The sequence below is a fragment of the Rhinoraja longicauda genome, chromosome 14 (genome assembly GCF_053455715.1).
Source record: "Rhinoraja longicauda isolate Sanriku21f chromosome 14, sRhiLon1.1, whole genome shotgun sequence".
In the NCBI taxonomy this organism is placed as follows: domain Eukaryota; kingdom Metazoa; phylum Chordata; class Chondrichthyes; order Rajiformes; family Arhynchobatidae; genus Rhinoraja; species Rhinoraja longicauda.
Genome location: NC_135966.1, coordinates 36,241,286 through 36,268,772, shown reverse-complemented (window position 1 = coordinate 36,268,772; position 27,487 = coordinate 36,241,286). Strand labels below are relative to the sequence as shown.

Genomic DNA, 27,487 nt, shown 5'->3' with positions numbered 1-27,487 from the left:
TACCGTGTGGAAACAGGCCCTTTGGCCCACCTCATCTACATCAGTCCTCCCTGCCCACATTCTGCCCGTATTCCACTAAACCTGTCCTTAAATGTTGTGATAGTAACTGCCCCAACTACCTCCTCCAGCAGCTCGTTCCATATACTCGCCACCCTTTGTGTAAAAAAAAAAGTCATCTCTTGGTTTCCTATTAATTACTTCCCACCACCCCTCACCGTAAACCTCTGTTGTCTGCTTCTCGATTCCCCGACTCTGTCAAGTCAAGTCAATTTTATTTGTATATAGCACATTTAAAAACAACCCACGTTGACCAAAGTGCTGTACATCAGTTCAGGTACTAAGAACGAACATACAATGGCACACAAACATAACAGCACATACATAAACAGTTCACAGCGCCCCCTCAGAGGGCCTCAAATGCTAGGGAGTAGAAATAGATTTTGAGCATGGACTTAAAGGAGTCGATGGAGGGGGCAGTTCTGATGGGGAGAGGGATGCTGTTCCACAGTCTAGGAGCTGCAACTCTGGGTGGGAGACTCTGTGCACTTACCCGATCCATTCCTCTCATGATTTTTCACACCTATAAGATCACCCCTCATCTTCCTGCGCTCCAAGGAGTAAAGTCCTAGCCTGCTCAACCCACTGTAGCCCAGGCCCTCTAGTCCTGGCAGCATCCACTTAAAGGCTTCTCTGCACCCTTTCCAGCTTGGCACATCTTTCCTATAACATGGTGACCAAAACTGAACACAGTAATCTAAATGTGGCCTCGCCAAATTGGTGACACCTATGTCTTATACAACTGCAACATGATCCCTCGACTCCTGCACTCTATACATGCGAGTCCAGAACAAGGGGCCACAGTTTAAGAATAAGGGGTAGGCCATTTAGAACTGAGATGAGGAAAAACATTTTCAGTCAGAGAGTTGTGATTTGTGGAATTCTCTGCCTCAGAGGGCAGTGGAGGCCAATTCTCTGAATGCATTCAAGAGAGAGCTGGATAGAGCTCTTAAGGATAGCGGAGTCATGGGGTATGGGGAGAAGGCAGGAACGGGGTACTGATTGAGAATGATCAGCCATGATCACATTGAATGGCGGTGCTGGCTCGAAGGGCCTAATGGCCTCCTCCTGCACCTATTGTCTATTGACCATCAAATTTAGATGCGACTTTAGATTTTATTGTACTGACGCTTGGCACAGTTCCCTGCCGTTGCATTGGTTTCCAGCTCGTGTGGCGGGTGGGGAAAAAAGTCTCGTTAACAAACTTCCCAAGAGTGAGGAAGGAAGGGAAAGGGAATTCCCAGAGGACGTTGTCTACTGGGAATGGCAGCTGTGCACAGATACCTTGCTTGTTCAATGACTTCATGCCCAGTGCCAGTGGAGTCATTATCCCAGCGACTTCCTCCACCTGTACCTTCCATTTCCTGCTCTCTGCCGGCGAGAACCTTTCATTTATGTTTATTTTATGCTGCCAGTTGTACCTCAACTTACTCTCTCCACACCCTTTTCTCTCTGCCGTTTTTCTCTCTCTACCTTTCTCTCCCTTTTCCCCTCTTTCTCTACCCGTCCCCCGTCCCCGCTTTACCCTTTTCTCCCCTCTCTTCCTCTAACCTTCCCCCCCCTTTCTCTGCCTTTTTTTTCCCCTTCACTTTCACCAACCTTTTTCTCTCATTCTCTCCTTCCAGAACAGAATTAGTTAAAACTTGGAAATGTCTGAGAATGCAAAACATTCTCACCTCTGCTTTCACACAGTTGCGACACAGTGCAATGTAGGGATAGTTGCACATGTGTAAACTTGGTCACTGGGGGAAAATAAAAGTCATTAAAACCAGCTTTGTGCTGCGAGCCTGCACTGCTGCAGGGGTTGGAAGAAAGGAAGGTCAAAGGTGGGCAGTGATAACTGACTACTAGCCAGAACATGCAGACTGAGATCCCAGCCTGAAGGAAGAGAAATTGCATCCAAAGGAATACCGCAGTCTTGGGAGCAGAGTTGGGAATCTTTGGTCGAACACCTGGGCTGTCTGTGCACCACACTCCTCCAACAAGGGAAGGGATATCACCCCAAGGGGCACATGAATGGCCATGGTACTATGTTTCAAAAGAGGCTCTAATAATACTGGGAATAACACTTCTAATGTTGAATGTAGAGACAGATGCTAAGAATGGAATGAAGATCTGTGAACTAATCTTCAGGCTTTGGACTTTGGAGATACAGCGCGGAAATTGACCCTTTGGCCCACCGGGTCCGCACCGATGAGAAAGCAATTAACCCACGAACCTGTACGTCTTTGGAGTGTGAGAGGAAACCGGGTGATGGATGGTTGCAGCAGACTCGGTGGACCAAATACCAAATAGCCTGTTTCCATGCTGTATCTGTAAACTAAACTAAACTGAACTTTAGAGATACAGCATGGAAACGGGTCCTTTGGCCGTGCAAGTCCGTGCTGACCAAACATTGCCCTGTGAACTAGCACTATCCTTCTCACTATGGAAAATGTACAATTTCACCAAAGTCAAAGTCATTTAAAAACAACCCACGTTGACCAAAGTGCTGTACATCAGTTCAGGTACTAAGAACAAACATACAATGGCACACAAACATAACAGCACATACATAAACAGTTCACAGCGCCCCCTCAGAGGGCCTCAAACGCTAGGGAGTAGAAATAGGTTTTGAGTCTGGACTTAAAGGAGTCGATGGAGGGGGCAGTTCTTTGGGGTCTGGGAGAAAACTGGAACACCCAGTTTGATTCTGACCGTGGGTGCTGTCTGTACGAAGATTGTATGCCCTCCCACGTGGGGTTTTTCCAAGTGATCCGGTTTCCTCCCACATTCCAAAGATGTAAATTTGGTAAATTGCCCTTAGTGTGTATGATAGTGCTAGGGTACAGGGTGATCGCTAGTCAGCATGGGCTCTGTGGGGCAAAGTATCTGTTTCCACGCTCGATCTCTAAACTAAACTAAACTTTAGAGATACAGCTTGGAAACGGACCATTCGGCCAACAAGTGAGCACCCTGTTCACCAGTTCTATCCTACACACATGATGCTGGTGGATCGCTGGTCGGCGTGGACTCGGTGGGCCGCAGGGCCTGTTTGCACTCTATCTCTAAACTCTAATGAGAGCGCAGATATGGTAAAGGTGGCAGATTTCATTTACCTCTGCTGCAATTACATTCCAGTAGCATCTTAGCAAAGTCGTGTGGCGTTGCACTTTGCCCACTGTGCTGTAACTAGGGAACAACGAACAGCAGGAGAATAAGGCATTGTGCCAAACTCCTCCTAAAGCTGCAAATCTCTGATCTGGCTGAAAGCACCTCAGAGTCTCTCCCTTCAGAGAAGCACGACTTTCAAACGGTTTAAAGGTATGGTTTAAAGGAGAAGGAAATGGTGCAGGGAAAACAGATTAATGGAGTATGTCACAAGACTGAAGGCCAGGGTGGCGGAAGGTGAAATGGTTTAGTTTAGAGACACAGTGTGGAAACGGGCCCATTGGCCCACCATGCTGACCAGTGATGACCCGTTCACCCCTAGTTCCATTCTACACATGAGACGCAAATTACAGAAGCCAATTAACCTACAAACCTTCGCGCCTTTGTAATGTGGGAGGAAACTGGAGCACCCGGAGAGAACCCACACGGTCACGGGGAGAACGTACAAACTACATACAGACAAGACAGTGCCTGTACTCAGGATCAAATTCGGGTCTCTGTCACTCTAAGGCAGCAACTCTAGTGCTGCGCCTGTTTAAATTTGAGAATTTGGTTAAAAGGTTGCAACTGGAGGAGTTAAGATGCCTCTGAGGGTATTTTAGTTGCTCCAACACTTTGCGTCCTATTGTGCTCCAAAGATGCTGCCTGACCTGCTGAGGTATTCCAGTATTTTCTGTCCTTTTGCGAGGCTGAAGAAGGGACTCGACACAAAATGTCACTTTATGAGGAGGAATTTATTTTGTCAGAGGGCGGTGAATCTGTGGAATTCTCTGCCACAGGCGGCAGTGGAGGCCAAGTCATTGGATATTTTAAAAGCAGAGGGTGACAGATTCGACGTTAGTAAGGGCGTCAAAGGTCGCAGGGAGAAGGCAAGAGAATGGAGTTGAGAGGGAGAGATAGATCAGCCGTGATTGAATGGCGTAGAAGACTTGATGGGCCAAATGGCCTTTACCTGCTCCTGTGACTTAATGGACATAAATTTATGAACTATCCATGTTCTCCAGAGATGCTGCCTGACCTGTTGAGTTACCCCAGCCCTTCGTGTCCTTTTGTGTATTGACCAGCATCTGCAGTTATTTGTTTCTACTTCTGAGGGTTATAAGATCTGGGGGAGATCAGCGATGAGGTGCGGGTAGGCAATGGAAGGATTTGGAAACAAGTTGAGAAGTTTACATTGAGTCTGTATTCTTTGTTACAGCATAAAAAGAGGCCATTTGGTCCATTGTGTCAATGCCGGCTCACAGTGCAATCCTGTATACTGTAATCTTGCCACATTCCCATCAACAACTCCCGCTCCCTCAAGTGGAATACAGGCAGCCTTAGATTTTCACTGCGTCCATTATCATTACTAGTTAATTAACCAAAGAGATAATAGAAAATCCTCAACTTCAAACGTAAATTCTCCACTGTTTGGAATGGAATGGGATATTAATTGTCACATGTGACTAGGCACGGTGAAATTCTTTGCTTGCACACCCAATGTATATAAATAGCAGCCACCTACAGCGCTGACAAAGTTACAAAGTACGCCGGCTCCCTCTTCCCTCGTCCACCACCGCAGTTCCCCCCATGCCGAGTCCCCATTGTTCTTTGTTCCCCCCCCCCCATTGTTTTACAGTGCTATCTGTAGTTTGGCCGCAACTGTTTAATGGTGGCACAGTAGCCCAGCTGGTAGAGCTGTCGCCTCATAGCGCCAGACATCCGACTTCGATCCTGACCTCGGGTGCTGACTGTGCAGAGTTTGCACGTTCTCCCTGTGACCATGTGGGTTGTCTCCTACTCCTCCTCTTACCTCCCACATACCATAGAAGTACAGGTTAATTGGCTTCTGTTAATTGTCCTTAGTGTGTCAGATTAGAACTAATGTGATGGGTGATCGATAGTGTCTAATTCTCCTCTACCTCATCGTGGACATTGGACCTCGTCTCTCTGACTGTTGTGCTATAATGCCTCCTAACTATATTCTGCACTCTGTATCACTCCCTTCTCTCTACTTGAGTTTGGCATGATTCTATTTATGTGTAGTATTACCTGATTTGATTGAATAGCATGCACAACAAAGCTTTTCAATGTACCTCGTTACACGTGGCAATATATTGAACCTAAACCTTTAAGACCTGTTTGCTTATCTCAATGACTGGCTTTTCACTGTGCCTCAGTACACGTGGCCATAATAAACCTAAACCTTTTAATAAGGCAAGGGCATGCCTATAACTAGGACTGGGTACTTTTATTGCTACCTATTCGAGAATGGACCTGCTCACCTCTGGTTAAAAAAGAAATTATAATTTTTTAAAGTGCTGGAGTAACTCAGTGGGTCAAGCAACTTCTCTGGAGTACCTCTAGTTTCCTTCTCCCCTGTCTCTTAGTCTGAGGAAGGGTCTCGACCCGAGATGTCACCTATTCCTTTCCTCCAGAGATGCTCCGTGACCTGCTGAGTTGCTCCAGCATTTTGTGTCTATTTCTGGAGAATATGGATAGGCAACGTTTCGTGTCGGCAATCTTCAGGCCGATACTCCTCCCACGCCGAGTTCCCCATTCTTCAGGCAATAATACTATGTTCAATGGCACACGTGTGTATATATATGTGCATTTTGATAGTCAAGTCAAGTCAAGTCAATTTTATTTGTATAGCACATTTAAAAACAACCCACGTTGACCAAAGTGCTGTACATCTGATTAGGTTCCAATGGGGAAAAAAAAAAGAAACATACAGTACACGCAAACAGTTCACAGCGCCTCCTCAATGAGCCTCAAACGCTAGGGAGTAGAAATAGGTTTTGAGCCTGGACTTAAAGGAGTCGATGGAGGGGGCAGTTCTGATGGGGAGAGGGATGCTGTTCCACAGTCTAGGAGCTGCAACCGCAAAAGCCCATAGAAAAAAACCCATTGTGTACTTTGTAAATAAAGATCCAATTTCAACTGGATGTTATAGATTGGACTCTTTCCAAAGTTAACATCTCATGATTGGTTAGTGGTTTACATTGTGGGGACTTAAATGAAGGGAAATAAAGAATGTCTTCTGGATTTTCCATTTGACAATATTTGTATTTGTTTAAATCCTGGAACTCCCTCCCCAGTAACACTCTGAGTACTCCTTCTGAAGAAATTCCACAGTTCATTAGGTTAATTTACTGCAAGTGGATAAAGAAGTTGTGCCTATCTTTGTGTTTAGAAATGAAATGCAGATACTGGTTTATGCTGAACTTAGACACAAAGTGCTGGAGTAACTCAGTGGGTCAGGCAGCATCTCTGGAGATAAAAAGATGGGTGGCGTTTCGGGTCAGGACCCTTCTTCAGACTGAAAGTAGAGGGGAAGGAACTGGAGGTGAGAAAAGGCCAGAACAAAGCAGGGCCAGCAACAGATGACCAAGCAAGGGTGGAGCACATAATGGCCCATTGTCCAATTGTTGTCCCGGGAAGAGGTGATAACGAAGGGATATATAAGAAAATAACTGCAGATGCTGGTACAAATCGAAGGTATTTATTCACAAAATGCTGGAGTAACTCAGCAGGTCAGGCAGCATCTCAGGAGAGAGGGAATGGGTGACGTTTCGGCCCGAGACCCTTCTTCAGACTGAAGAAGGATCTCGACCTGAAACGTCACCCATTCCTTCTCTCCTGAGATGCTGCCTGACCTGCTGAGTTATTCCAGCATTTTGTGAATAAATACCTACGAAGGGACATATAGTTAGTTTATGAACAGTTGAGCAGGTAGGACAACTAGGGTGGGGGAGGGGGAGAAAGAGTGAGAGAGAGGGGCAATGCTGGGGTTATTTGAAATTGGAGAAATCAACGTTCATACCGCTGGGGTGTAAGCTGCCTAAGGTATGTAGGAAAATAACTACAGATGCTGGTTCAAATCGAAGGTATCACAAAATGCTGGAGTAACTCAGCGGGTCAGGCAGCATCTCAGGAGAGAAGGAATGGGTGACGTTTCGGGTTGAGATCCTTCAGCCTATTCAGACCAAGGAACTCCATGGGTCAGGCAGCATCTCACAAATTCATGTTCATGTTATCGGAGCAGAATTAGGCCATTTGGCCCATCAAGTCGAGACCCAAAACGTCACCCATTCCTTCTCTCCTGAGATGCTTCCTGACCCGCTGAGTTACTCCAGCATTTTGTGATACCTTCGAGCTGTCTAACGTAAATATGAGGTGCTGTTCCTCCAATTTGCACGTGGCTTCACTCTGACATTGCAGGAGGCCCAGGACATAAAGATCAGTATGGGAATGGGAAGGGGAGTTAAAATGTTAGGAAACTGGATGATCACATAGGCGAAGGCAGACTTCAGCATAAGTCTTCAGCGAACCAACCACGCAGTCCACGGTTGGTCTCACCGATCTTTCTCTGATTAATCATGTTGTAATGAAAATCTATGATAGTAAAGGTCTGCTAACCAGATTGTCTGGAAATGCTAAGGTTCGGCACCGGCTCGGTCATTAGCACACAGAGTCCTCGTTGTCTCATTAATGGTGGCGCAGCGGTGGAGATGCTGCCTTTACGGCGCCAGAAGCCCGTGTTTGATCCTGACTATGGCCGCAGTCTGTACATAGTTTGTACGTTCTCCCTGCGTCCATGTGCGTTTTATCCATGTGCTCCAGTTTATTACTGCATTGCAAGGACGTACATGTTTATGGCTCAATACGCTTTGGTAAAATAGTAAATTGTCGCTAGTGTGTGGGATGGTGCTAGTGTACGGAGTATAAGACAATAACTGCAGATGCTGGTACAAATCGAAGGTATTTATTCACAAAATGCTGGAGTAACTCAGTAGGTCAGGCAGCGTCTCAGGTGAGAAGGAATGGGTGACGTTTCGGGTCGAGACCCTTCTTCAGACTGAAGTGTATGGAGTGATCGCTGGTCGGCGTGGACTCGGTGGGCCGAAGGATATGTTTCCACGCTGTGTCTCTAAAGTCTAAACTCATTTCAAAATCGGCATCCCTTCTGGTGGACTTGTTCCTGAATTCGGTCGCTGAATGATACGTTGACGTAGTCAGTCAGCACTGAATGGCAAAGCGCCTTCTACACTTTCTTTGTGTTGACCTGCTTTTGGAGTGATGCGTGCCAACATGGAAATAATCTCGGATCTGTACTCCCAGTTGTCTTAGCGTTGTGGTTCACAGCAGCCTCTGTGAAAGAGCGATCACGTGAGATTTCAAACGTTTCAGCTCTGCCCCTTTAACAAAGCATTGCTTGTCTCATTTTAATACTAAAGCAATCCTACTTGTCCTGCTTGCTTGCACTGTCTGGAATGGCTGTCTTTTATAACTACGGAGGGAAGTCCCCATGATATGCAGGCAGCATTTCGAGTTCCTCTGTTTAGTTTAGTTTAGAGATGCAGTGCGGAAATAGGCTCTTCGGCCTACTGACGAGCAATTCCCGTATACTTGCACTATCCTACATACTTGGGACAATTTACAATCTTTACCAAAGCCAATTAACCTACAAACCTGTGCAACTTTGGAGTGTGGGGGGAAACCGGAGCACCCGGAGAAAACCCACGCTGTCACATGGGGAGCGTAGATACTCCGTAAAGACAGCACCCGGAGTGGGGACCGAGTCCGGGTCTCAGGCGCTGTAAGGCAACAACTCTACCACTGCACCACCATGCCGCCCCACCTGAAAGCACAATGTGCTGGAGGAAAAATGTTCCCAATGTTGGGGGAGTCCAGAACCAGGGGGCGCAGTCTTAGAATAAAGGGGAGGCCAGTTAAAACTGAGGTGAGAAGGAACCTTTTCACCCAGAGAGTTGTGAATTTGTGGAATTATCTGCCACAGAGGGCAGTGGAGGCCAAATCACTGGACGGATTTAAGAGAGAGTTAGATAGAGCTCTAGGGACTAGTGGAATCAAGGGAGAGAAGGCAGGCACGGGTTACTGATTGTGGATGATCAGCCATGATCACGATGATTGGCAGTGCTGGCTCGAAGGGCCACATGGCCTCCTTCTGCACCTATTTTCTATGTTTCTAACTCAGTGGTTCAGGCAGCATCCGGGATCGGATGCTTCTTCCGTCTGTCTCCTGTTACCAGCATGTAGACTGTAGACTTCTCTTCCGTTTGTTGAAACACATAGTAAGTATTAAGGAAAACCAAAGTAATGTTGGCCTTTATTGCAAGCAATATGGAGAATAAACATAGACACATAGAAAATAGTTGCGGGAGTATGCCAATCAATCGGTCCTTCAAGCCAGCACCGACATTCAATATGATCACGGCTGATCATCCAAAATCAGTACTCCTGCTTTCTCCCCATATCCCTTGAGCCCTAAGGGCGATATCAAACTCTCTTGAAACCATCCAGTGAATTGGCCTCCACTGCCTTCTGTGGCAGAGAGTTCCACAGATTTACAACTCTGGGTGAAAATGTTTTTCCTCATCTCCGTCCTAAAATGTATGTCTTATTTTTAATCTGTGACCCCTGGGTTTGGACTCCCCCAACATCAGGAGCATTTTTCCTATATCTCGCCTGTCCAATCCTTTAAGAATTTTAATATGTTTCTATAAGATCCCGTTTCATCCGTCTAAATCCCTGTGAATATGTCCAGTCGATCCATTCATGGAGAATAAAAGCAGGGAAATTTCATGCAGCATTGTGCTGGTGTAAACCTGGATCATCACTTACTGATTTGGTCTCCATACTTAAAGAAGGAGAGTTAGATATAGCTCTTAAGGCTAATGGAATCAAGGGATATGGGGAAAAAGCCGGAACGGGGTACTGGTTTTGGATGATCAGCCATGATCATATTGAATGGCAGTGCTGGCTCGAAGGGCCAAATGGCCTACTCCAGCACCTATTTTCTATGCTTTCTTTGTCTTAAGTGCTGGCAATTTGGTTTTTATTTTAGAGAGAGCATGGAAACAGACACTTCAGCCAACCAAGTCCACACCAACCACCATACGGGTTCCATATTATTCCACTTTAGCACCCACTCCCTATACGCTAGGGGGCCAATCAATCTGCATACCCGCACATCTTTGGGATGTGGGATGAAACCGGAGCACCCGGAGGAAACTCACGCAGTCACAGACTGCATGTGAGGTCCGGATCGAATCTGGGACTCTGACGCTGTGAGGCAGCATCTCCACCTCTGCACCACCTGTGTAGCTCATCTGTGATTTTATTGAATAACTAGACCAAGTGGACCCGTTGGGTCCAAACCACTCCTGCATTGGTGCAGCACCCTCTCCTCCCCCCCTCCCTCCACTTCCCCCTCCCCCTCCCTCCCTCCCTCCCTCCCCCCCCCCGCCCACCCTTCCCCCACGCCCCCACACTCCCTCTCCTCCCCCGCCCCTCCGTCCCGGGAGCAACCCGTGGTTGCCCTAGCAACCAGTATCCCAGCCCGGGCAGTCGCCATGGGTGGAGCAGGGGTGAGGAAAGAGTCCTGTCCCGGTGCAGGGATGTTCAATGGTAGATGGCTGCGGCTCTCCCACTGTTGCTGCGCCGCTGGACTCTGGGCGGCGTGGGGAAGCCGCTGAGCCAGCCGGGGAGAGGAGGGGGGACGGGGGAGCCGAGGGCAGGCCCAGGCCTTGGCCTCCACCTCCACCAATGCCTGGCCTCACTGTTGCTGCTGCCTTTCCCCTCGGCCCACCTCAGGCTCGCGGTTACCCGGTCACATCCAAGCCCAGGCCCCGGCTGCTTCCCCTGGCACCAGGCCTGGCTCTCCCGCCCCCAAGAGACAGGCGGCCGGGCCCTGCTCAACAGGCCCCAACTGCGCAGGCGCGGACGCGTTTGTTCTGCGCACGTGCGGATGTGGCAGCCATCTTACGTAAGTACCAGATCAATGGAGCCCAACTGTGCATGCGTGGTTTTTTAAACTTAAAAATGTGAATGACTTTAAAAATGTAACACCGATTTCAATGAAACTTCTTCCACCCGACTGCGGGACGACAGTGAGTAAGATGGGTGCAAAATTGTTGCGCTCTCGTGTACCGTTTTGGCTGTAGTTCAGGAACAAACGAGAGTTTTAGTATATAGATGGCGCAGGTTTGATCGACCTACAGGCCCAACCGTGCTTCTGTTTCTTATGTCCTTCGTAGCCAATTTGTGCACTGTGGTTCTAAGTGTCAGCAATGAGCCGTGATGTAAACATAAACAGTAGTAGACAGGTTTCTCAAACCTGTTCCGCCACTTAGCGAGAGAGTAGTTGATTGTTTTCATTCCATTTTCCAGGACGGTTCACATGTAATTTGAGAGGGAATAGAGTAAGCCTTCACTCTTCCTCTAGACAGTACAACTGGAGACATAAAGAACTGCAGATAAAGACACTACGCTGAAGTAACTCAGCTGTAGTAAGGCAGGATCGCTTGAGAACAAGGGTAGGTGATAGTGTAGAATCAAGGAGCCGCAGATGCTGGTTTACAAAAAAAGGGCTTACATTGTTGGAGTAACTCAACGGCTCAGGCAGAATCTCTGGAGAACATGGACAGGTGACATTTTGGGTCAGGATCCTTCTTCCTGATAGGTGATGTTTTGAGGTAATCTAGCACTTTGCGTCTTTTGTAACTCTGTATCTGGGCCCTGGTGAGACTACACATGGAGTATTGTGTGCAGTTTTGGTCTCCTAACTTGAGGAAGGACATTCTTGTTATTGAGGGAGTACAGCGTAGGTTCACCAGGTTAATTCCCGGGATGGCGGGACTGACATATGATGAAAGAATAGGTCGACTTGGCTTATATTCACTGGAATTTAGTTTTGTAACCAGCTACTATAACTGCAGATCCCGGTTTTCAAAAAAGAAACCCCAGAGTGCTGGAGTAACTCAATGGGACAGACAGCATTGGTGGAGGACATGGATAGGTGACGGTTCTGGTCCAAACCCTTCTTCAGATTGACTGTAGTTGGGGGTGGGGGGGGGGGGGAGAAAGTTCATAAGCTAACAAGTTATAGGAGCAGAATTAGGCCATTCGGCCCATCAAGCCTACTCCATCATTCAATCGTGGCTGATCTAACTTTCTCTCTTAACCCCAGTCTCCTGCCTTCTCCCCATAACCCCTGACACCCGAACTAATCAAGAATCTATCAATCTCCACTTTAAAAATATCCATTGACTTGACCTCAACAGCCTTCTGTGGCTGTGAATTGCACAGATTCACCACCCTCTGACGAACAAAATGACTCCTTGTCTCCTTTCTAAAAGTATGCCCTTTTATTCTCAGGCTATGTGCTCTGGTCCCTGACTCTCCTAGTGGAAAAACATCAAAGCTGGAAAAGAGGGTGGGGGTGAGACAAAGCCAGGCAAGTGATAGGTAGATACATGTGTCACCCAAACTCTATTCATGCACATTGAAAACTCTACATTTGTAATTCATTGACATTTTCTTAAGTTCAATACCTCCTCGATACTTCGTTGGAACTCTCAGTTTTAATTATATCTCTTAGGGAGAGGTCAAATCCATGACCCAAAACGAGAGTGTTACCAACCAAGGCAAGATTGAGGAGGATTAGTGAGCATTTGTTTAATCAGAACTTTACATTATGATTAATGTCAGACACGTTGGCCTGTAACCTTGAGAACAGTCAAATTGATATGAATGGTGAAGATACGATTTTTTTTTGTTGAAATTTAATGTCATATAAATTTACAAAGTGTAGAAAGTATAACAAAGAAAGAAAGAAATAGGAAAAAACTCAGGGTTAGTGGATTCTTTGATTTTTGTGAGAATATGTAATTTGACAACAAGATTGTGGGATGGGGTGGAAGAAAGAGGGTAAGAGATCAATAATATGAAGAATAATGTGTTAGGGAGGAGGGAGATGACAGTTCAATCACTGCCCCACAACCGTGCATAATGAGGAGTTAGAATTGGACTGTTAAGCGTAAAGGCCAGATAGAGTGGACATTGAGAGGATGTTTCCAGTAGTTAGAGAGTTTAAGACCAAAGGGCACAGCCGCTGAAAGGACTACTTTTAGACAATAGACAATAGGTGCAGGAGTAGGCCATTCAGCCCTTCGAGCCAGCACCGCCATTCAATGCGATCATGGCTGATCACTCTCAATCAGTACCCCGTTCCTGCCTTCTCCTCATACCCCCTCACTCCGCTATCCTTAAGAGCTCTATCCAGCTCTCTCTTGAAAGCATCCAACGAACTGGCCTCCACTGCCTTCTGAGGCAGAGAATTCCACACCTTCACCACTCTCTGACTGAAAAAGTTCTTCTTCATCTCCGTTCTAAATGGCCTACCCCTTATTCTTAAACTGTGGCCCCTTGTTCTGGACTCCCCCAACATTGGGAACATGTTCCCTGCCTCTAATGTGTCCAATCCCCTAATTATCTTATATGTTTCAATAAGATCCCCCCTCATCCTTCTAAATTCCAGTGTATACATGCCTAATTGCTCCAGCCTTTCAACATACGACAGTCCCGCCATTCCGGGAATCAACCTAGTGAACCTACGCTGCACGCCCTCAATAGCAATGAGGGATAAGGAGGAATTTCTTTAGCAAGAGTGATTCTTGATTAGTACAGGTGTACAGGAGGGGGAAAAGGCAGGAGAATGGGGTTAGGAGGGAGAGATAGATCAGCCATGATTGAATGGCGGAGTAGGCTTGAGGGGCCGAACGGCCTAATTCTACTCTTATTCCTTACTAGACCAAGTGGACCCGTTGGGCCCAAACCTCTCCTGCATTGGTGCAGCACCCTCTCTCTCCTTCCCCTCTCTCCCCCTTTCCCCCTCCCTCCCCCTCAACCCCCCTTATCCTCCCACCTTCCCCCTCCCTTCACCCCCCTCCCTCTCTCCCCCCTCCCTCCCTGGGAGATAGATTTAAACTTTAAAATGTGAATAACTTAAAAAATATACACACAGATTTCAATGAAACTTCTTCCATTGGCACCAAAGGGCCGACGGTGAGTAAGGTGGGCCTAAAATTGTCATGCTATCGTGTACCATTTTGGTTGTAGTTCATGAACAAACAAACGAGAATTTTAGGATATAGATGACCTAAGAGGGTGGTTAATCTGTGGAATTCATTGCTACAGACAGCGGATCAGCTGGCTATTTCCTGCTCATTTTTATTCTTCTGAACTAAATTGGTCAAAGTTAAAGGAAAGAAAATGGTCAATGAACAGGAGTTTGACTTGAAGCAGACTTGATAACATTGCTTCAAAGAGCACTATTGCCAATCCTCTCGCGTTTTGCTTTAGGTTTATTATTGTCACGTGTAAAGCTTTATTTTGCACGCTATCCAAACAACTCAGATATACCATACATAGATACAATCAAGCCAAACTCAAGTACAATAGGTAGAGTGATGGGGAAGTTGCAAAGTGCAGAATATCGTTTTTATCGCATCATTTCCAGGGACAAAGTCCAATGTCCGCAATAGGGTAAGGTGAATCGGACAGTACCTTAGTTTATGGAAGGACCATTCAGAAGCCCGATAACAGAGGGGAAGCAGCTGTTCCCAACGCAATAGATTTGCATTGTCCTTGGTGTGTAGGATAGAACAAAGGTATGGGTGATCATTGGTCAGCATGGACTCGATGGACCAAAGGGCCTGTTTCCACGCTGTACCTCTGAAGTCTAAAGTCCAAAACTAGCCGTTCTTTATTCTGTGTAGGAAGGAACTGCAGATGCTGGTTTATACCGAAGATAGACACAGTCTGAAGAAGGTTCTCGACCCGAAACGTCACCCATTCCTTCTCTCCCGAGATGCTGCCTGACCTGCTGAGTTACTCCAGCATTTTGTGAATAAATACCTTCGATTTGTACCAGCGTCTGCAGTTATTTTCTTATAATATATATAGACTCAAAGTGCTGGAGTAACTTTAGAGGGGCGGCCAACATTTCTGGAGAAAAGGAATTGGTGACGGTTCGGGTGGGAACCCTTCTTCAGAAGGGTCTATAGGATTGACTAGTTTTCTGCTCGCTGCATCTGATCACATGTCAACTCCGGTTCACCATCACACCATTGACTGTGGCGCTTGTCCCACCGTGTCTGGAGAAATAAGACGGGTGACATTTTGGGCGGGAACCCTTCTTCAGACTTGTTTATTCTTTACTGTGGTGGCTCCCTCGTTCCGCTTGTCTGTGGGGGGGGGGGGGGGGGGGGTGTGAAGGACTGCCTCCTCGCACAGTGGATTTGAGTGTGGGCTTGTTTTATCCCAGTGTCTGTGGGATTACTGTAGGGCCATTGACATGTGCTGAGATACATGGATAACCATCTTCCATGGCGGGGTTTAAAGGATTTTATTCACCATTGTGGAGAAAACGAGAAAGGAAGCACCAGTGTTGAAGCCTCCATTCAGCTGTGAAATTTAATTCAGTCACCGATGTAGAAAATAAGGGTTTGGACCGGGGGAATGATTAAAATCCGTGAACTGTTCCCTTCCAGGCATCTTATCGCTTCTTGACACAGTGCGGATGCTGGAAGCAGGATTTACATATCTGTCACAGGCTGCGCATTTTGACAGGAACTGTCAGGTTGCGTGTGATTTTGTAGGCTGGAGGATGGCCAGTGTTGGTTGTGGGTAGTTCTAAGCTGGGATGCTAATCTGCTCGCCTGCTGGGTCCTTTTAATACAACCCTGCACTTATTAGATCTTTTTTCATATTTTATATTTTTCTTTTAATTTATTTTTATACGAGCAGGATTAGGCCATTCGGCCCCATTGAGTCAACTCCCACCATTTCATCATGGCAGATCTATCTTTCCCTCTCAACTCCAGGTGCCTGCCTTCTCCCCATAACCTCTGACCACCCCTACCAAGGATCTGTGGCTGTGGAGGCCAAGTCAGTGGATATTTCTAAGGCAGAGATTGATAGATTCCTGAATAGTATGGGTGTCAGTGGTTAAGGGGAGAAGGCAGGAGAATGGGATTGAGAAGGAAACATAGATCAGCCATGATTGAAATACGGAGTAGACTTGATGGGCCGAATGGCCTAATTCTGCTCCTATCACGTATGAATTTATGAACATGAAAACACCCAAAGATTTGGCCGTCACGGCTATCCGTGGCATAGAATCATACGCAGGGAAATTAGAGAAATCAATATTCATACATTTCACCCTTCCTGTCCAAATGTCTTTGGATATTTCACGTGTTTAAATTTACTTTAGACTTTGGAGATGCAGCGCAGAAATAGGCCCTTCCCCCCTTGAAGTAGTTCCGACCAGCGACCACCAAGGCACACTAGCACTATCCTGAGGACAATTTACAATTTTCACCGAAGCCAATTAACCGCAAACCTGCACATCTTTGGAGTGTGGGAGGAAACCAGAGCACCCGGAGAAAACCCACACGGTCGCAGCGAGAATGTACAAACTCCGTACAGACAGTACCCCTGGTCAAGATCGAGCCTGGGTCTCTGGCACTGTAAGGCAGCAACTCTACCGCTGCGCTACTGCACAACTTTGTACATCGGAGGGATATGGGCTACACGTGGGCAGGTGGGACTGACGTAGATGGGCCATCTTGGTTGGCATGGGCCAGTTGGGCCAAGGTGCCTGTTTCCGTGTTGTATGACTCCAGGTGGACTTGGCTTCTCCATGGGCCGCTGCCATTATTCCCCGAGGTAGAACCAGTGCACGCAGGAGGTGCAGAAAGTCTCTGGCTATCTCAACATAAATACACTTTAAAACCTTGGCTGAATCTGCAGCTTGTCATAGTCCAGAGGCAATGTCTGTACTCCAGGGATAGTGTGCCTGAGGCCAGCTGAAGAATCGGGCGAGGCATGGGGCTTTTGATGAAGAGGATAATGTCAGCATCACAGAGAATCATTCCAATGGTGTCCTCAAGCACACCAACCCTGTCCTAAAGCACTTTCTCAGAGAGTCTCTGTACTTAAAAAAACCCCCAAGAAAGTATTTAAAATACCAGACTTAAAAGCAAAAGAACTTTCAATAGTTTACATGCAAGCATTGCCGCTTAATCTACACCGCTCCCTATCTTCTCTGATTTTGGTCCATATGCTCTCCATTTTTAAATGACCAAGAGTCAAGAGCATTCAATTGTTATATGTAGTGACAATGGAACAATGAAATTCTTATTTGCAGCTGCCTGTAAATGCAACACTGTACAGGTAACATTTTTTAATTTAGTAACACGATGGATTAATAACTGCAATACTGGAGCAAAAAAAACACGAAGACCTTAATGCAACCAACGACAAGGATGGGGTATGAACATGTAATTTTGAAATGTGATGTTGGAAATACAACATTAAGTTTGTAGACACAAGGAACTGCAGGTGCCGGTTTACAAAAAAACACCATAAAAGTGCTGGAGTAACTCAGCGGGTCAGTCACCATCCCTGGAGAACATGGTTAGGTGACGTTTCTGGTCTCGACCCTTCTTCAGACTCGTTTGTAGACACCAGGAACTGCAGATGCTAGTTTACCAAAAAAAAGACAAAATGTGCTGGAGTAACTCCGTGGATCAGGCAGTATCTCTGGAGAACATGGTTAGCTGACGTCTTTGGTCTCGACCTTTCTTCAGACTGATTTGTAGACACCAGGAACTGCAGATGCTGCTGGTTTAGGAAAAAAACACAAAAGTGCTGAAGTGATTGAGGTGGCATTTCTGGGGGACATGGTTGGGCACATGGTCAGACTCCTTTGTAGACACAAGAAACTGCAGATGTTGGTTTCCAAAACAAAAACACAAAGTGCTGGATTAACTTGGCAGGTAGAGCAGCATCTCTGGAGGACATGGTTCGGAGACGTTTTGGGTCAGGATCCTTCAACGGACTATACAAAACAATAACCCCAAGCAGCAAAATGAGAGTTGCCTATAAGTGGCACTGGCTGAGACAATACTGTCCACCTCCTGCTCTTTAATAAATCATGGCATGAGATCTTTGACCTCCTAGTACAGAGTTTAATGTCACATCTGAAAGATGGCATTGATAATCTTGCAGCACTCACTTGGTATGGCCCTGGGGCTCTCCGCCTCAGATGTGTCCTCAAGCTTCTGGAGTAGGAAAAGCGAATGCAGCCTTGATTTCCCAGTGGTCTCGGCAACAGGATGTGGAATGGTCATCCTAAATTCCCAGGGGAATCCTGGAAGGTTGAAATTCCGAGTAAGGTGTGAAACCAAGGGGGGAAGGGAAGATAATAATATTATCAGGGGTTATGGGGAGAAAGCTGGAGAATGGGGTTGAGAGGGAAAGACAGATCAGCAATAATTGAATGGCGGAGTAGACTTGAAGGGCCGAATGGCCTAATTCTGCTCTGATAACTTTTGAATTGATGAACATATCTGACTTCCAGGTGCACTCATGTATGGTATGATCCGCCCAGGTAGGTAACAAAATAAAGTTTTTCATTGTATCTCGGTACATGTGACACCAATAAACTAATACCAATCTCAAGATTAGGTTTATTATTACAGAAACGAGGAATTGCAGATGCTGGTTTACACAAAAGGACACAAAGTGCTGGAGTAACTCGGTGGGTCTGGAGAAGATGGATCGGTGACGTTTTGGGTCGGGACCCTTCAGACGGACCAGCGGACAGGTCGCGAGCTGAAACGTCACCTACCCATGTTTCCCAGAGATTCTGCCTGACCCACTGACCTATTGGGTTTGTTATTGTTATCTGTCGTGAGGTAAAGTGAAAAGCTTTTGTTTGTGTGCTATTCAATCAAATCAGAGAATACTATCTATGAATACAATTATGCCATGCACATACATTAGGTAGAGTAAAAGAGAAAAACAGTAGTGTGCAGAATATAGTTTCTCATCATAATAGTGTTACAGTTTAGACTTTATACTTTGGAGTTTAGATATACAGCGTGGAAACAGGCCCCTTTGTTTACCAAGTCCGCACCACCCACCAATCACCCTGGGTGATCTGGTTTCCTCCCACACTCCAAAGGTACAGATTTTGTAGGTTAATTGTTTTCGGTAAGTTGTAAAATTATCCCTAGTGTGTGTAGGTTAGTGTACAGGGAGATAGCTGGTCGGCGCAGATTTGGTGGGCCGAAGGGCCTGTTTCTGCGCTGTATCTCTAATGTCTAATGGTATTATCCAGGTTCTCTGGCGAACTTAGTGAATTTCTTGTGAGTGCAGTCCAGAGCCACTATCTTTCTCATTTGGACCCTCAGAATATCTTTAATCAGACTTTATCTTGCACTAATCATTATACCCTTTATCCTGTATCCGTACACTGTGGACGGTTTGATTGTTATTATGGGTAGTCTTTCCTTTGACGAGATAGCATACAACAAAAAAGCTTTTCACTGTACCTTGGTACTCATGACAGCAATCTAAATTTATTTTACAAGGACCATTCTCACAACACGATATTTGATCACGCGAGCAATACTAACTAGCCAGATATCTAAAAATGCACCATTTCCTTTCAAGCAAAATAGTCTTGTACTTACTCCTTGAAAGCTGGTGAGAATCTAATATTTACATGATTTTTCATCTAGTATAGGACTGCACTTTATTGAGAGAGCACTGTCACACAGGACCATTTCAGCGATAGATTTCTTTTTAGTTGACATGTTGATAAAGGAAGATAGATATTAGTATATTACAATATTAGGTTCAACTCTACAGCCAATTAACGGTCATAATGTCAGGATCACGGCAGCCATTTTGTGTAGAGTAACCTCCCACAATTATCAGTAGAACTTTCTTAGACGTGTTGATTTGAGGGTTAATTATAATCTATAATTAAGGGCAAAGTCCAACCATCGTTGCTTCTCTGTGCAATTATACCTTGTGCGGGATCTTTAATGTTTTCCCAAAGAGGGAATAAGGGGCTTCAAGTTAAGGTCTTGAAGCAAAGACCGAGGCAGGGCGATGTTAAGGTAGGGACTTGGGTGTCAGCTGCAGTGGCTACTGGTGATTAAATTTATTCCCTTCCATATCAAAACCCAGTCGTTTTGCCCCACAGGAGGTAAGGAGATTCCTGACTACCAGCGAGGTTTGAGTGATGGACATGGAATGTAACTAAAGCACCGGGAGTGGCGGCGAGGGCCTTCGTGCGAGGGCGCGTGACGGGACGCTGAGGGCGAGAGAGAGAGAGAGAAGGCGCCGACGGCAAGACCTGAGGGGGTGAATATTCTTCTCGCCCGTCCTCCTCCTCCTCCTGCTCCACTACTGTGCAGGAACCTCTGAGAGACCTGCCGAACCTGCGGGAAGATCAGCATTTACTGCTGCTGTGTACAAAGTGGCTGGTGTTCGCGGAAACGCACTGAATGGACGGTTCAGTGACAGCCCCGTCGGCCCTGGCTTATCTATGCTGGTTTTCATGCTTCACCGCTGCCTTCTTCTACCACTGCCTCAACCCCCCCCCCCCCTTTCCGCATCCATCCCCCCTCCCCCCACACCGCTACCAACTCCAGGCTCCATCCTCAACTTCACTTTGACTGCATCTGTGCGCTCCACTTGCAACTCACTGGGGAATGGACTGACGGCTGGATGTATGATCTTGTATTTACCGACACACGTTTTGTCTTCATGAGTCCAAGGAACATCTTCACGCCTTGCCACTTTGAAAGACCCCTCTTCCGCTTATCAACTCTTATTTGTTTGAACATGATTTGTCTGTGTCCTATCCCTTCCAGGTCCATCTGTGCAATAAATGTGACTTCAAGAACGGATTCACTTTGCTACCAGAAACTATTTGCTGTTCTATCCATGTATGGATTTTTTGTTTGTTCAAAAACTCTTACCTTCCCCGACTTAAATCTCACTTGAGTGCAGTTTCTTGAATGTACCACCAGTATACGAGGATAAACACTTGAGTCCAGGGCACTGATATTTGCTGGGATATTATCTGTTGCTGTTCTTCCTCTTTATTTACTTTCTGACAAAAGTTGGCTTTTAAGAACAGCAATTTTGCTTCCTTTATTTTCCCCTTCCCTAATTCCAGTTCAATAAAATTTTACTTTTTTGCACATCAACCTTAACACGACAATGCCTGAGAGCTTCAGAAAAGTGCTATCAAACAGAAGTTTACTCCACGCAACTTAAAGAGGTTTTTGGACGGATGCCCAAATGCTTGGCTAAAGAGCAAACAATGAACTAACTGCTGGAGGAACTCAGTGGGTTAGGCGGCATCAGTGGAGGGAACGGGATAAGACGACGTTTCGGGTCGGAACTCTTCTGCAGACTGAAGTGGTAGATGGGATAAGCCAGTAGGGAAGAGGGTTTCAGGGGAATCTTAAAGAAAGATGTGAGGAGGCTTAGAGAGGGAACTCCAAAGGTTTGGGCTTGGGCATTTTCAGGAATGGCCGCTAATAGTGGATATGCATATTCGATATGGATAATTGGAGGCCTAGATAATGCAGAGTTATAGGAATGGGGAGATCAAAGAAGAAATGGAGGAAAGCACAAGACAAGCACAATTAAATGAAGAAATGGCTTTGTTTAATACATTCCTCAAATGGATTGGTGAGAAAGGAGATCACTTGTAAATGGGTATTTATGGTGAGATCTGTTTGACCAGTCAATTTAGGTCCTTTTATTTATGCTTCCACTGGCATATGGGGCTGATTTATGTGTGGCAATGGAACGCAATTGGAGGACGGGTATCGAGGTTGAAACGCCATGTTCCAGTCATACGAGCAGTGACTTCGTCTGCACTTGGGAGCATTGTGCGCGGTTCTGGTTGCCATATTATAGGAAGGGTGGGATTAAATGAGAGAGGGTGCAGAGAAAATATTCACTGGGGAGATTGATTCCCCTAGAATGAAGAAGGCTGAGGTTTGACTTGGAAAAAAAGGTTTGTATAATTGGGAGGGGTAGGGATGGTCAGTTTTCTTTTTCACCGGGTAGGAAAATTAACAGCGAAGGTTAAGGTGAGAGAGGAAAAATATAAAGTGGATCAGACGGCCATGTTTCTCACATAGAGTGTGGTGGGTGGATGGAACAGGTCGGCAGAGAGCAGGCACATTTACAACCTGTGCAAGACATTTGGACAGGTTCACGGATAGGAAAGGTTTAGATAGATAGGGGTCAAATTCAGGTAGGTAGCATGGAACCAGTGGGCACTGTTTTTGTGCTGTGTAACACCGTGAATGTATGTTAAATATGTTGCCACACTGGATGCCAACTCACTGTAGGCCTTGCCTCCTTGCCTTACGGAAGGGTGTTGGCAATTGGTATTCCTTGCATCAGCCATGGATTGCTACACACCTCCACCACCCCATCACCCTCCCGCATTTGTGTGTTTCCAGGCCAATCCATGTTGCAGAACCCAGCAGAGCGGGGGAATGGCTCCCCGCCCTGAATCCTTCCCAACAGTTGATCCATCAAACAGTTGCAGCACTCACATTACTCTGCCATACAACCATTGTGCAGCCCACACACAAGCAACCAAATCAAAGCCATTTCCTTTCAGCTCCCCTGTTCCAGGGGAATGCATCCACTTCCTTATTTCTAGCAAGTTAAATCAGTTCGACACAAAGTGCTGGAGTAAATCAGCGGGTCATGCAGCATCTCTGGAGAACATGAGTAGGTGACATTTCAGGTCAGGACCCGTCTTGAGGTGAAATGTCTTCGTCTTCTGAAGATTGAAGGTCCTGACCTGAAACGTCAGCTGTCCATGTTCTCCGGAGTTGCTGCCTGACCCGGTAAGTTACTCCATCACTTTGTGTCTTTTTTGTCCAAATATTTCCAATTGAAGTAAAATTATCGGGGGAAAAATTGAAAAAGCCAAGCTAAAAAAGGCTTTGATAGGGTCCTAGATACCAACATCAACCTTCAACATTAGTTTGTATTCTCCATTGAACCCAATGGAAAATTGCTTATGGTGTTAAAAACCTCTGAATATATTCTCTGTGTAAATGCCGGAGAATCTAGCTTAGTTTAGTAAAAGGATGGGTGACCTTTCGGGTCAGGACACTTCTTCAGACTTGGTCTGTCGAAAGTCAGTCCGATGAAGGGTCCCGACCTGAAACGTCACCCATCCTTTTACTCCTGAGATGCTGCCTGACCCGCTTAGTTACTCCAACACTTTGTGTCTATCTTTGGTGTAAACCAGCATCTGCAGTTCCTTTCTACTACACAAATTAAATCAGTTACTGGGTGTTAAAGTCGGACACATTACTGCATCTCTTTCTACTCCTTTAAAAAGCTGTTGTCTTGCTAATAATGCCTTATGTGACTTGGTGTCAACATTTTGATTGTTAACGATGCTATGAAACGCTTGGTGTATTTTCCACTTTGCGTGGCACTTTATGAATACAAGTTGTTATTAATTGTGACATCTCCTTGATTGGAGATGTTTGCTTCTCACAGGGTGTGTTGGGGGGGGGGGGGGGGGGGGGAGATGAGAAAGGAAAAGGTGCTATGAGATGTTAGATTTTGAATCCAAAATCAAATAAAAAGCAACATATGAGGTATGTAATTTGCTTTGGGTTAGTTTATTCTGAAATGCAACTTAAGATTTATTAATGCTTCGATCAAGTAAAGCCGGCTGGCTGGCTGGGCTAGTTTAACCCTGCATGGAGAATTGAGATAACAGAGGTGATGGGAAGAGACCAATAATGCCAAATGATTCAATAGGAAAGATAATGCCAATATGCCGATAGGTATCCTGTTAATAACGTGATTAATATGTCAAATAGTTTCTGGAATGAAAAAGACAAAGAGGGTACTATTGTGTGTCTTGGACCACATTCCACACTCCGCATTGGTTTAAAAAGACTAGTAATTTGTGATTACCTGGATAAGTTTGCTCTTTGGAGTTGTGTGTGCCATTTCCTGCATCACCACAATAGCTATACAAAAGTACACCGATCAGCCAAAACATTATGACCACTGACAGGCAAAGTGAATAACATTGATTATCTTGTTATAATGGCACCTGTCAAAGGGTGGGATATATTAGGCAGCAAGTGAACAGTCAGTTCTTGAAGTTGATGTGTTGGATGCAGGAGAAATGGGCAGGAGTAAAGACCTGAGCGATTTTGACAAGGGCCAAATTGTTATGGCCAGACGATTGGGTCAGAGCATCTCTGAAACGGCAAGGTTTGTGGGGTGCTCCCGGTCAGCAGTGGTGAGTACCTACCAACAGTGGCCCGAAGAGGGACATACCACAAACCGGCGACAGGGTGTTGGGCGCCCAAGGCTCATCAATGCGCGAGGGCAACGAAGGCTATCCCGTCTGGTCCGAACCGACAGAAGGTCTACTGTGGCACAAGTCACAGAAAATTTTAATGGTGGTCACGGGAGGAATGTGTCACAATATACAGTGCATCGCATCCTGCTGCATATGGGGCTGCACACGGAGGACCAACAGCATATTAAGCAGGTGGTCATAATGTTTTGGCTCATCAGGTCATAATGTTTTGGCTCTTTCTGAAAGCAATGTTTTTAGTTTAGTTTCGAGATACACCTTGAAACAGGCCCTTCGTCCCATCGAGTTCACACCAAACAGCGATCACCCCTGGACACTAGCTCTATGTCCCCTTCATTAGGGACAATTTACAGGATACGGGAGGAAGCAGGAGCACCTGGAGAACACCCAGTTTAGATTCATTTAGTTTAGTGTAGCGGTGCACTGTGAAACAGGCCTTTTGCCCCACTGCGTCCATGCCAACCAACAATCACCCCGTTCACATTAGCTCAATGTTCTGCACACTTCGGGGGATTCACAATAGCCAATTAACCTGCGAAGCTGCACGTCTTTGGAGCGTGGGGGGGGGGGAAAGCGGAGCACCCGTAGAAAATCCACGCAGTCACAGGGAGAATGTGAGTCGGGATCGAACCTGGGTCTGCGGCTGTGAGGCAGCAAATCTACCGGATGTGAAAGGCACATTGTCAGTGGAAATCCGTCTGCTCTTTTGCCCTCACATTTACCTCAACATCAGATTTATTTCCAGAGCATCTGGCTCCATGCAACCTTTCTGACTTTCAAATCTCACCATCTCTCCGGTGGCCCGAATCTTGTTCCCCGGGCTTTCCTATGGTTCACTGCTTGTTATCTAAGTCACATGCCTCTCAGCCCTTGCATACTAAATATTGTTGCTAATCTGCCTGGTGGAATGATTGAAAACTGTTGAGATAATATGAATTTTCGTTGTATCAGCCATGATTTTGTTGAAAGCCATGACTCGAGGGGGTGAGTTGTATATTCCTGTTTCATATGATGACACAACGTGCTGAAGTAACTCAGCAGGTCAGACAGCATCTCTGGAGGTCATGGATGGGTGACATTTCAGATCGAGGCCCTTCCTCAATCTGATCTGAAACAAAGTGCTGGAGTAACTCACCGGGTTAGGGTCTGATGGAGGGTCCCGACCCGAAACGTCACCTATCCATGTTCTTTAGAGGTGCTGACTGACCTGCTGAGTTACTCCAACACTTTGTGCCCTTTCGTGTATCAACCTGCATCTGCAGTTCCTTGTTTCAACATCTCCCTATTTCAAATTATGCACAGTGGCAGAGCGGTAGAACTGCTGCCTTACAGCACCCAGAGGCCCGGGTTCGATCCTGACTTCAGGTGCTGTCTGTACGGACTTTGTACGTTCTGCCCGTGACCACATGGGTGCTCCGGTTTCCTCCCGCACTCCAAAGATATACAGGTTTGTAGGTTAATTGGCCTCTGTAAATTTACCACTCGTGTGTAGGGAGTGGTGGCGAAGGTGGGAGAACATAGAACTAGTGGGAACGGGTGATCGATGGTCGATGTAGACTCGGTGGGCCAAAGGGCCTGTTTTCACGCTGTATCTTTCAGTCAGCACAATTTGGAGAGATGCACAATTTTAAGAACACTGTGTGTTTCTTTCCCTCTCCAGAGTTACTGTAAGCAGGGGTAAGGAATCAATCTTTGAATTCCTGAAGTCTCCAGGCACTCCTGACAAATTGACATGCTCCAATTATTTTTATGAATAAGTCAGCAGTCAAGGAGTTTGCAACTGAAACCAGTCAAACGACAGGATGCACACTGCGTTTGAGCATCAGACCATGGGGGGAGCCCCAGATCAGTCCCCACTCAAATTCATTTTCATTCTTTTGGGCAATAATGAACTTTTTACCTTAGTCCATTTTGCAATCACCGCTAATTGGAGATCAGTCAAGAAACATTGGCATCATTACAAGACACAAAGTGCCTGGAATAGAGTTGCTGCCTCACAAGGGCCAGAGATCCAGGTTCGATCCTGACCTCAAATGCGGTCTGTACAGAGTTTGTACGTTCTCCCTGTGACCACGTGGATTTTCTCCCGGTGGTCTGGTTTCCTCCCACACTACAAAGACGTGCAGCTTTGCAGGTTAATTGCCTTCTGTAAATTGTCACTAATGTGTAGGTGGAAGTACACACAGATGATCGCTGGACAGCGTGGACGGTGGGTCAAACGACCTGTTTCCATGCTGTATCCCTAAAATACTTTCATATGTTCTAGGAGCATTCAGCTCATCAAGTCTACCTCGCCATTCAAAAAAACTACAGTGGACCTGGGAGTAGGTGAATGCATTGAAGGGTTCAAATTCCAGTAGAGGTGTCAATAATCTGAGGATTTAAGTTTAAGAAAAGGATAAGAGAGTTGGAGGAATTTGAAGAAACAAAATCTGGAGAGATCCCTGTCTTCGAGTTTTGAGATACAGCATGGAGACAGGCCCTTTGGACCACCGAGTCCAAGCCGGCCATCAATCGCCCGTTCACACTTGTCCTGTGTAATCCCACATCTCATTCACTCCCGACACACCAGGGCAAATTACGGAGTCCATTATGTGGACTCTGTAATTAATTAGGATGTGGGAGGGAACATCCTGGACAGCATTTGGATGAGAACGTACATGGCACGATAAGCAAGCTTGCAGGTGACAATAAAGTGGGTGGTATTGTAGATGGTGACGATAGCTGTCGACAATTGCAGCAGGTTCTTGATCGGTTGGGCAGGTGGGCTGAGGAATGGTTGATGGAATCTAGTACAGAGAAATGTGAAGTGTTGCATTTTGGGAGCACTAACACGAGTGAATGGTGGGGATCTGGGGAGTGTTGTAGAACCGAGGGATCTAGGAGTGCAGGTACATAGTTCATTGAAAGTGGCATCACAGGTCGATTGGGGAGTCGAAAAGGCTTTTGGCACATCGGTCATCGGTCAGAGTATTGAGTATACAAGATGGGAGGTCATGTTCCAGTTGGATAAGATGATGGTGAGGCCTCATTTAGAGCATGGTGTTCAGTTTTGGGCATCATGTTGTAGAAAATATTTTGTCAAGCTAGAAAGGGTGCGGAAAAGAATTACGAGGATTTTGCCAGGAGCGTCTGTGCTATAGGGATAGGCTGAGCAGGTTAGGACTCTATTTCTTGGAGCGCAGGAGGATGAGGGGTGATCTTATGGATGCATATAAAATCATGAGAGGGATCGATCAG

General features: G+C 46.1%; 1 protein-coding gene across 9 annotated transcripts in view; it reads left to right on the top strand.

The window, feature by feature from the left end:
* The window catches only part of LOC144600209 (protocadherin-1-like), a 520,454-nt gene that overhangs the window by 21,815 nt on the left and 471,152 nt on the right, over window positions 1-27,487 (top strand). Inside the window, exon 3 of one of the 9 annotated variants that reach the window (XM_078411732.1) lies at window positions 20,057-23,350. The exons of the other annotated variants lie outside the window; for them this stretch is intronic. Within the exon in view, the coding sequence (XP_078267858.1) occupies window positions 20,057-20,092 (36 nt within the window). The 3' untranslated portion in view covers window positions 20,093-23,350. Of the gene's footprint in view, window positions 1-20,056; window positions 23,351-27,487 lie in introns of those variants that run through there. 9 annotated transcript variants of the gene reach the window in all.